We start from the raw sequence: 11,836 nt of genomic DNA, 5'->3' as shown, positions 1-11,836 counted from the left end.
AAATCATTGAGGCATTCAAGAGGAAACTGACACAAATATAGTAGGAAACACCGATGCCGGAGTCTGAGATAACAAGGTGTAGAGCTAGATGAACACAGTAGGCCAGGCAGCATCAGGGGAGCAGGAAAGCTGATGTTTCGGATCTGGACCTGTCTTCAGAAGAGTATATCGTGTCAGTCAAACTGATGAGGGTCAGTCCTACACAGTCTACAGCTCGCTGACTGTACACCATGAGACCTGGGTCTTTAAACAGATGACTACTACTGACAACAGGCTAACCAGATACTGATGACATTTGCCTGAACTTTTATTTCACAACTGATTTTTAGCTCTAAATTGAAGTGACAAGATAGAACGTAGATGGAACTGAGCCAAACCGGTTTTTACAGATCCTGTAATACTGCTTCACCAGACTTTGTAGTCATATCTCTCGTACTGCACACGCATACACAGAAAAACATCAACTTCAAACGAATAAAGTCAATTAACTTGTGACATTCTTTCACTTAAAATATTTTTATTCAGAACTTATTATATTTACTGCAACATCAGAAATAAGGGATTTAACTGTACAGAAAATTAAAATTTTGTGGTTATACAATCTCAGAAAAATCAAAAGGCTTAATATATCACATTTTGACAATATCAGCACAAACTGCCTTACATTAGGTGTATTGAAGGCCTTCCTTTTAGCCTCCTAAGCACTACCCTTTTATATTTTTCCTTAAATCCCTGTGGCGTCACCTGCTTTGGCTGTTTTAAAGGCTCTTCTCAAAATCTAACTTTTTTCACGCTGCCTAATATTTTCTCTTCAGCTCAGAGTCCTTTGTGTATTTTTTTTAAAGTTTAATTATGTTTGCGTGATACATTTTGGAAATCTTTCTGTATAAAGTGGCCAAATAAGTACAAGATGATGTTGTTGTACTCTAACATTATAAATACAATGAACTGGCTCCCACCACTTTCAGCTTTTTGCTCTGTTTCTATTTTATTAATTACCAGTTGTCCTCTAGGTTTCACATGATGGGAAGGAGACACAGCAACAGGCTGGACTGTCAGGTGTAGCCAGGTACTTCTCCAAAATCTCTCACTGACTTGTTTCCACATCCTGTCTACTGCCCCTTGTTGAGCAGGAAAACTCTTTGATGCCAATTACGAGGGCATCCCGGTCAAAATTCCAACAGGCAGCAGCTTTGCAACACATCTTCCCAAATCATCCTCTAATGGGAACAATTTCATCTCACATGCTAATGGTGGATGATGAGCCATTCTTCATTCGTTCTAAGACAAATGGTTTAAGTTAAGCTAATTGCACTGATTTCAACAAATTAGTGGGATGTTTCCACATCGCTTAGTCTTGATAGAGAAGTTCAAGCAACAGATTCAATACAAATTAGCATCGATCACAATAACGCTCAAACTTAGTTTCAATTCGTAAATATTCTGCATAGTACAAGATGGCAGGTTTTAAACTGACTGCTAAATTGTTACCAAAAAGTCTGATTTTATTTTCCCTTATTAAGTAAAACTGACATTCAGCAAGCATAAATGTAGAAACAAAAAAGAGAATTCCCACACAATCTTATAAGAGCATTTTGAACTTTATTTGCCTCTGTAACCATCAATGTAGGTCACGTACAAGCTTTATGAATATCTCGAATCATATGATTGGTAAAAGGAAATATATAATGCATTGTAAGATTGTGTGCGTTGCAACATTGTACAACATTGAAGATAATAGGTTATTATTGATTAAAAGCTGAACATATCCAAATTTCACTGGCAGGAAAATGTCTGTTTATGTATTGTACGAATGTCTTGTCAGATGAGCAAGTTGTCAAATAAGATGATGTAGAATACTTTTCTCTGGTCCAAAGGCATCTTGTGTAAAGTCTGTACTGAAAACAACAAATGTTGGAAATCACAGCGGATCATGGAGAGACAGCAAGCTAACGTTTCGAGTATGAGTGACTCTTCATCACAGGCTGTTCAGACAGTCTGGGTAAATCACATTGCATTCATGCAAACAGGCAGCAGTAAATTTGGAATGCACATCCATTAAAGATTTCAATTAGTAACAGTCTGAAAGGTTTGAATGTGATGTGCAATATTTAAGCTAGATGAACCACGTACTTTCATTTAACGGCGAAAATGATGGACAAGTACTTAATCAGAACTACAGTTCGGCTTTTTTTATTCCAAATAAAATCAAAATGAATGTTTTTGAAAGGATAATAGACAATATCAGTGTTTAGTTTTTGTTCTGGTTGACTCCCAATAAAATTGGAAACTATTAGAAAGAAGTCTAACATTGCTGACAGCTTATAAGATCAAACTAGAAGGTCATGATGCCAATAGTAACCCACTGTATGGTTGCTTATGTTTGATCATGATTAAACTCAGGTAGCACAAGAGCAATTTACTGTGAAATTGATTTTAATATTTTTAATATTTTCTAAGTTTCATTTATTATTGTACTTGTTTTGTGAGATGTGCTTACATAGCAGTCCCACTGAATCAAAAAGGTTGTGTACAAGCGAGACAAATGGACAGGTCTAACAGTTATAAATTCCCATTTAACAAAGGCATTTTTAGCAGGATTTGACTACTGCTTTCTTTGGAATAGTTCAAACAGAGTATTATAATGTACATTTATAATCAAAGATGTGTCAGCAGCAAGACACACATCACATGTATGTTTAGATGTAAGTAACAAATCAAATAGATGCTTAATAGTGAAAACATTTACCTTGTGATTTTCTGTTGCAATTAGATCGTTTCATAGCAAGTCAAAGCTGTAATGTATTTGTCTTCTCTTAATTAGATTTGTTCTAGCATTCTTAATTAATGTTTGCAGAGGCAAATATTAGATTTGACAAGCTGACAGCATTAGAAGAATACAAAAATGCTTTTACAATTATTGAAAGGATTATAGAACTGAAATATCATCTGCTTCATTGCTAAGTTAACAGTTGTTCCAAAAACGTTTTCTACTGAAATAATGTAGCAAAATTACCTGAAACTATTTTACATGGATCTTTCCAAGTGGCATCCAGTATACCCAAAGTCACGGTACGAACATCTATCAATCACCTTGCTGCTACCACCATTTTAAAAGTGACTAATATGCATATTTGTCAGAATTTTATGTGCATATGGTTGCCCTGACCTTGGCTTAAACAAAAAAAAATTAGGGCAAGCCCGCTTTCACCTGGTCAGCTCACCACACAGCCATTTTACAGCTTGTCAGATGGTTAATAGCTTGAAACAAACATCTCCAACATCTGGTAATCCCAACTCAAATCTGCCTGCCAATAAGATGGTAAAGTGCTGGTAAAGTCCGTGAGGAATAGACGGCATTGCCTTCGCAAGGGGCAACATGGGGTGGGGTCTATCTCTGGGGGCCTTCACTGGGCAAAGGCTTTAAAGGACAAAATCCCCACCCAATGATTAATTGCCTGTTCACTGTTATGTATGTATATATGTGTGTGTATTATTTACAAGTGTGTGTGACAGAGAGAGAGATGCACATACGTATGTGTACGTATATGTTTGTGTGTGTTGTGTGTACAGAATTGCAGCCTTGAAATTTCACAGCAAAGCTTGTTGCCTGATGAAAACTTTGTCACACTGACTTACGAATGTACATCGTGAACTGTAAGCTTGCAATATTCAACTTCGCGAGTTAAAGCAAAAGTTCAAAAACAAAATTGCTAACACGTTACCCCTCCCCACTCCCAAAGCCCAAGATTCACTTGTGGCTTAACATGCAAATTTTCTCCATAAATTCAGCATCATAGGAGTTCCACTGAAGTGATCTTTTGTCACCAAAAAAGAATCCACCTAGAAAATAAAGTGAATTTTTAAGTTTACAGTGGGTTAATTTTCAGCGATCAGATTTGATCTTAACTAAATGCAAAATAGGAATACTTGCATGAAAATGTATTGCAAATTGTTAAGTTCAGAAAGGTATTTGGTAGATGGGAGTTTCCATACAGTTGCTCCAAATTTAAATATTAGCGAAGTTATGAAAGGTAGACATATTTCCAGAAGCTCAAATAAATCAAATTAACAGGAAACACATCTTAGAAATCTTCCATAAATATCAAAATTATATTCCCCAGGGAATATGAAAAATGGCATAATAAAGTTACAAAGAGTATGAGCAAAATAATTTAGTGCATTTCTACATTAGAATCGAGTTCCCCTTTTATAAAAAGACTTCATTTATAAACATTGTAATTTAAATAGGTTGCCAATTTTGAAGACCTTTTATCTGGCCAGGCATTTCATGGAGAAACACAAGGAAATGAGGAATTCTTTGTTTCTTCTGTTGTACAGGATTCTCTCAGCAGAGACTGGAAAATTAGGTCAGATATGTATTACCTTGGAGGTAATAAAAAGCATGACTCCTAGATGAGCCTATTGAAAATAACATGGAAAAAGGCTGATTTAAACATTATAAACCTGGAATTTGATAATCAACTTCAGAATATTCTTGGGGAGGAATGCAAAAAGGAAGTCTTTGAGAGGGCTATTCGAGACATATGATTTGAAAGTGTAGTGCTTGTCCAGTACTACACTGAATGCTTATTCACTCATTAATGGTTTATTAAGGAAGATCTTTGTACTTTAACATTTAATTCTCAAATGTCTTTTTATAACTATTAAATGAGTATACTTGGTCTCATGATAAGTATATATCTAGTATCAGAGCCATATAGGATTGAAGAAAACCCTTCAGTCCAACTTGTTTTGCCAACCAGATATCCTAAATTAATCTAGTCCCATCTGCTCGCATTTGACGTACATCCCTCTAAACCTTTACTGTTCATTTACCCATCCAGATGCCTTTTTTAAATGTTATAGTTCTACCAGCCTCCAGATCTTCCTCTGGAAATTTCTTCCAAACACACATTGCCCCCCTGCATGAAATGTTGCCCCTCAAGTCGCTTTTAAATATTTCCCTTCTCACCTTAAAACTATGTCCTCTAGTTTTGGGCTACCCTACCCCTGGGGAAAAGACCTGGGCTATTTACCCTATCTATGCCCCACATGATTTTATAGACCTTGACAAGGTTACCCCTCAGTGTCCGATGCTCCAGGGCAAAAATGTGCCAACCTGTAACTCAAAACCTCCAGTGTGGAAGTAGGCTATTCAGCCCATCATGTCCACACTGACCTTCTGAACAGCCTCCTACCCATACCCTATCCCTGCATTTCCAACCTAGACACCATGGGCAATTTAGCATGGCTAATCCATCTAATCTGCACATCTTTGGACTGTGGGAGGAAGCCAGAGCACCTGGAGGAAACTCACGCAGACACGGGTAGAGTGTGTGAACTCCATGCACTTAGCTCCCCCCCACCCCCAACACCACCCCCCCCCCCCGCACCCCGCCCCGAGGCTGAAATCGAACCCTGGTCCCTGGCGCTGTGAGGCAGGAGTGTTAGTGACTATGCCACCATGGTGCCCAGTCCTGGCAACAGCCTTTTAAACATTTTCAAGTTTAATAACATCCTTCCTGTGGAAGGGTGACCAGAATTGTATGCAGCATTCTGAAAATGGCCTCACTAGTGTTCTGTGTAGCCGCAACACGACTTCCCAAATCCTATACTCAATATTGTTACCAATATTGTGTACCAAATGCCTTCTTCACCACCCTGTCTATCTGAGACTTGCCTTTCAAGGAACTATGAACCTGCACCCCGAGGCCTCTTTGTTCAGTAACATTCCCAAGGGTCCTACTATCACCTCAACGTGTTAAATAGCCAACCCATATTTTAAACAGTGACCATTTGCAATAATCACGGAGAGTGAATGCAGAATGCTGAGGTCTAGAGTGATCTTGTATCTGTGCCATAATGGGTTACTAGGCATGAACATCATGTAAATAGGAACGCTCATGGCATGTTATCCTTTTTAAGGGAGGAATTAAACGTAAAAGTGAGTTTCCTGTACTTCAGTGGTCCATGGCATCATTGAAACCATATTTCAAACATTGAGTGCAACTATGGTCTACTTATTTAAGGAAGGATCTAAGTATGATGGAGGTGGTTCACAGTACATTTATGAGATTCACATTTGGAATGAGCAGGTTGCCTTAAAAGAATAATTCAACAGGCTGCGCTTGTTTTCACTGAAGTTTAGAAGAACAAGGGAAAGTGCTCCAGTGGTAGTGATCCTACCTTTGAAACAGGAAACCTAGGCTCAAGTCCTAGCTGTTCCAGAGATGTGTAATAACATCTCTCAGCAGGTTTGTTTCAAAATACATCGAAAAGCAAAGTGTGATTTTCTTGATAATGTAGAATACCGGATGGTCTTGATTGGGCAGAAGTTGAAAGGAGAACCTTCTTGTGGGCAAGTCCAGGTCAAGGAGACATTGCTTTTACAATAAGGATTCACCCTTTTAGAACTGAGATGAAGGTAATATTTTTCTGAGGGTTTTGTGATGTTGGAGCTAGCTGGCCTAGAAGGCAAGGGAGGCAGCGTCACTGAATATTTTTAAAGTACTGAGGTAGATGCTTTCTTGTTAGTCAGGGGAATCAAAGAGTATCAGATGTAGATATGAATGTGGGATTTGGAACAGCCATGATCTTATTGAACAGCAGCTTTAAGGGTAGGATGGCCTACACTGCACCTAATTCATAACTTGTATGTTTGTGTTCTCAGAAGCTTGAAGGCAGATAGTAAATCCATCTAACAGGTTTACCTAAGGAACCAAGTCTCAGGAGATAGGACGCTCCGTGGAAAGCTGATTTGTGCCACTAACTGAGAAGGTGGTTCTGTGAAATACGTATCCAGGATAAATTGTAACGCTGGACCTTTTGACTACTATTTTAACAGTGATTTAATGTGGGAAGTCACTGCACCTCCCTGCTAAATGAAGACAGTGAATAGGAGGTTCTAAGCTTGTGGGTAATTTGAAGCTAATGGGTTTTAGGCCAATTAAGAGAGTGGAAGCCACAGATTCACATTTATCACAGATCAAGGCAGTCAGGCTCTAACGAAAAAATGACTTAAGAAAATATATTTCACCAAATACAGCATATTAGATCTACATCTGTAGCAAATCACACTCAAATCTAATTTAAAATCAGTGAAACTTAAGGAAGCATTTCTCTAGTTACCTTGACAGTACTGAACATTTCGGTTAAAGGAATTTTTTACTTTGGAACCCCCCTGCATTCTGTTGAGCTAATTTGACAGCAGCTGAAGTCAGATGATTTACAAAGTCCTTCTTGCTGAAACCTTCCTGTTAAAACACAAATGTATACTGTCACGTCAGTACATATTTGTTTAATGTGAGGGGAAAAAAAGAAATACTTCTCATCAAAACTTTTTGATGCATCATATGAAAAAAAATTCAAATGCTTTTACGAGACAAAACCATTGATCCATTAGCACTGTACACAGACCAGACATGGCTCAGTTCACAGTCCAGGACCGCAGTGAAATAACTCCACAGAGGCCAGTATCCTGTCAATAATTCACCCTTTATTTACATGTGGGAAGCCCTTGACACTGGCCCAGTTTCCTCAGCACCAGCTCTCAGAGTGTTAGAATGTCTGACACTCCTGTTTATATCTGTCTGCCAGGGCTCCCTGTTTGGACCAGATTAAAGCCCTAGTAAGGGAACTCATTCTATGAGGTTCACCTGGCTGACTTCACTGCAATCGCTACACTCAGCATTATAAATTTTTAGACCCGATGCTTAAGTTGTCAGCGAGGTACCCAATGTTTCATATCCTTTATGTAAGAATGCAATCCCGCCTCAGGCAATTAATTGTTATTCTTTCAAATCATCTTTCATCAATTAAGCCTTCACATTAGCGCCCAAACCCTAGAAGAGAACATGTTAAGTCTGACTCTCTAAAACAACTCCATTACCGACACAAGAAGTCAGGAGTGTAAAATTCTCCATTTGTTTGCATGTGTGGAATTGTAACAACACTCAGGAAATGTCCAGATCAGACCGGTCCTCCTGATCAGCCCACTATCTTAGATTGACACTAACCTTCATCACTGGCACACAATGGATACAGCATGTGCTATCAGCAGAATACACTTTGAAAACTTGCCCAGATTACTTTTGACAGCATTGAAACAGAAGAACAGATACTAGTTATTTAGCTCCTTGTGCCTGCCCCATAACTGTTCAAAAGCTCAACTCTATGTACCTGCCTTTATTACAATATCTCTCAATACCCTTACTTAACAAAAATCCAACAATCTCAGTCTTGACACATCCTCAATACTCTCAACATCCACCAATTAAAAGCAACATCCACCAATTAAAACAACAAGGGCAAACGCATGCTTAGAAACAGCATCAGGTAAAATGTGTCCTCCAGATCAGAGTAGTATCTTGATTAGGGCAAATGCAGCTGCAGCTTAATTGGGTCAAAATCATCAAACTGTCAATCAAACAGTATTGTATGAGCCTCTGTATTTTGATAAGACTGAATCAAGAGGCCAGGCCATTTATTATGTTCCCAGATCAACTAGCAATACATTATGAATATCTTGTTAGTTACACTCACATCTGCAGTTGAAAGGAAAAGCCGCCACTTTTTGTCTTAACATCACTAAATATTATCAAATCCGCCCTGCATTAGCACGTTACTGGATACATGAAGCAATTTGTCACATATTAAATTTTAATGGATATAAAACTTTTCATCCAGTATATTTCAAGCAATATCCAAACACTTAGTACATACCCTTTTGAAGAAATTCTGCAAGTCTTTCTGCGCCCACATTTCATACAGGAAGAGACAGGCAGCTTTGCCAGCTGAGGGGTAGGCACTATAAAAATGAAGCAATAAAATTTACAAATACAATGCAATTTAATTCTAAGTAATTCTGGTCAACACATCACACTGATATGGAGTTTCTCGTGACGTCTGATTAGGTACCAGCCTATTCTGAAAAGAAGTACATAAACTATTACTAAAGCTCATAATTTGGTTTAAATGTCTGGTTTAAAAGTCTATACATGTAAAGTTATCCCCTCCCCAAAACTGGTCACGCTCCAAAGGCAGTGGCTAGCTTTAATTGAGTGCTATTCATAATCTTACGTCTCAAATCATCAAAGAAATTGTCATTCAAAGCCAATTTAAAAATATAATCAAGAGATTAAATCCATCAATTGAAGAATGATTCAATTCTTGCTGATCGCTTTGTCGTGCTGTTGGAGAATGAATGTCCTTCGTCCAAGTACAAACTGACTACACTGTTTAATTGTACTGATTGACAGGAGATATTATAAACAGGTTTGCATTAATGGGTTTTACTTTGCAAAAGTTTTAGTGGAATTCACCTTGCCAAAATTGGTGGATCATGCAATTCACTGCCTCCAATTTATTAATTGTGCTGCTAGCACACATTCCACATTGAAACATGCATGAAAATTTCTTAGGAAGGTGTTTCCTGCTTGGTTACTGTAACCTTGGTTCCAAAACTCAGAGAAACAGGAATAAACTACTCATGGCCTTTAGGTTCAAGATAGATAGCCAATGTAAAAAATTGTTGAATAAATTCCTGGCAACAAATATTTTGATTAGATATCCTTTTAAGTTTCAACAATGGTGCATGAACAGCTCATTGATAGTTGAGTCTCAAACAAAAGCACTAAGAGTCAGTTTCACAGTGAAAACATAGCAGGAAATAAAAAGTACATATTTAGCACAAAGAGTTTTGGCTGGATTTGTGTTTTCTGGTCAGTATCCAGTAGTAGGAGGAACTATTGTGTGTCAATTCCATATGAGCAAGATACCAAGATAAAGGGAAAACTCCTGGAGGTAAAGTGCCAACAGGAGGCCCTCCAGCAAAGACATAATGGCAGGCTGAGCAGCCAAGTTCGGAATGCCAATGTACATAGGAAGGAGTAATGCAGAGGGCCTCAAGTGGTCAAGTGCTCTCTGAAGCTCTGAAGATAATAATAAAAACAGCCACAGCTGCTGAACTGCCACTGAGGAGGTGAGACATTCCAGACAGTGGCTGCGAATATGGACATTGCGCGATTGGAGCCATACGGCTGGGGTGGGGAATTTGCCGAATGGCAGGTCCACGCGACATCTCTCCCGCAGAATTCAACTCTAGAGGTAAATGCTCATTTACATTTCCAAATGAATACAAGTGTCATTATTTAAATATGAAGAAATCAATAAGCCCTCACCTTAAGTTGTGCTGTTATAAGTCAGTTCCATTTAATGTTATTTAGTTCGAGGGACAGAAAATTGCTTTTAGTGTTATGGATTACGTTGCAGCAACATTCTGCAACAGGTATGACATTGGGTCGTGGTACCCAATCAGATCCACATTGGAATAGCCTTTCCTGCTTGTTAATACAGTCTTTTGCAACTTTCTTTTGAAACAGGGACAAAAAGAAAATAGCAAAGCAAGGAAAAAGATGGAACAAATAGAGAAAAAAAAACTATAAGGGAACAGTGGACAAATTCTTCACAGCAACATTGATCTATTGTTCAAAACAAATTTGACCCTATTACTGACGTACTGAAATGTTCAAATCATAATGGGGTGAAGACGATTTAGAAAGCAGCTTGCTTGCTATAGTAGGTGAAGTACGTACGATAATATACCTGGATTTACTGAGGCTCATTAGATTATTCAACATCGAACCCTGTAGTACTGTTTTTGCTATGGCAGTATTACTGGGCACCAGATTTCGCATAATATTACAGGCGGAAGCGATGGTGTCATCCGAAGTCTTGGAGCTACTACCTCCTCCAGGGAGAAGTCGTGCTAACTCTGGCAACGTCTGAGATGCTGACAGAAGGTTTGAAAAATTGGTTAATTATTGACATCTTTTGACACCATTAAAATTTCAGTGTTGGTTCTACCAACTTTGTCATATTCTCCCCATTTTGTTTTATTCCTGCACACAACACTACCATGTGTTTTACACTGGATGCTTTTCGCATGGACTTCATGAGCATATTGCCCGAGAACATAATTAAAACATACTGTGCTAACAATCGGGGTGTAAATACTATGCTTGTGCAACATTCCTTTTTATAACTATTCCGACAGAGAGCTAACCTGTTAGGTCATTTTTTTTCAACTGTACACTAGCTGGGTCAAGTGATCCATTTGCTGATATTTCCACAGAGTCATTCAAGATTTATAGTCGAGAAATGACAAATTGTGCAGACATTTTGCAGAGTTTGCCACTCTCCTGTTGTAACTTTTGTAGAGACCAGTGGAGGCCCCAGAGAAAAGGTGGTGCTTCTTCTTAACTTCTGCTTATGGAAATAGAGGAGACTGACTGGTATCAGCTCTGGCTGAACAATACCGAGCAATGTCAGTCTTGTTTGGCACACTCTTTGCAAAAAGGGCCAAAACCAGATGCCTCACCCAAATCTGGCTGCAGACTATTATGCCTTGACATGTTGTTCAGCAGCGAAACGGCAGTTTTCTGTATGTCTGGGTTGCTTGACTGGAGAAGGTTTGTGACCCGAGGAAGTGCCTTTTCCTTGTTTACTATGGTTGAACTCATCAGGTATGATGACTTGAAAAGAAAACCAAAAGCAAGTAAACACTTCCAAAAATATACATATTCAATGACTACTTCTATTAAACTCATCTCCATTTTGCCGATAATTTAAGTGAACATTAGAATTAAGCTTTAAAAGTTGATATTAAAATAGAAAATGTGCTTCTTATCATACATAAAGTATAGTTTTCATTTTTGTGTGAAATAGTTTGACTAATTGACAAAGCCTCATTTTGCACAGGATTATTTTGGTTTTCAAAGGAAGGATATCCAGGTCAGATAAGGCCATAAGATATCAGAACAGGAGGAGTTCCCCA

General features: G+C 38.4%; 1 protein-coding gene across 1 annotated transcript in view; it reads right to left on the bottom strand.

The window, feature by feature from the left end:
* Nucleotides 1–512: 512 nt before the first annotated feature.
* LOC125462804 (plakophilin-1-like) overlaps nt 513–11,836 on the bottom strand; it is a 55,124-nt gene continuing 43,800 nt past the window's right edge. The window contains exons 10-14 of the mRNA XM_048553198.2: nt 11,381–11,534; nt 10,606–10,792; nt 8,725–8,809; nt 7,132–7,256; nt 513–3,843 (exon numbers count right to left, since the gene is read on the bottom strand). Of these exons, the coding sequence (XP_048409155.2) occupies nt 7,155–7,256; nt 8,725–8,809; nt 10,606–10,792; nt 11,381–11,534 (528 nt within the window). The 3' untranslated portion in view covers nt 513–3,843; nt 7,132–7,154. The remainder of the gene's footprint in view (nt 3,844–7,131; nt 7,257–8,724; nt 8,810–10,605; nt 10,793–11,380; nt 11,535–11,836) is intronic.

This window comes from Stegostoma tigrinum, chromosome 21 (genome assembly GCF_030684315.1).
Source record: "Stegostoma tigrinum isolate sSteTig4 chromosome 21, sSteTig4.hap1, whole genome shotgun sequence".
NCBI lineage: Eukaryota > Metazoa > Chordata > Chondrichthyes > Orectolobiformes > Stegostomatidae > Stegostoma > Stegostoma tigrinum.
Note: the sequence above shows the minus strand (reverse complement) of the source record. Positions and strands in the feature narration are given on the sequence as shown.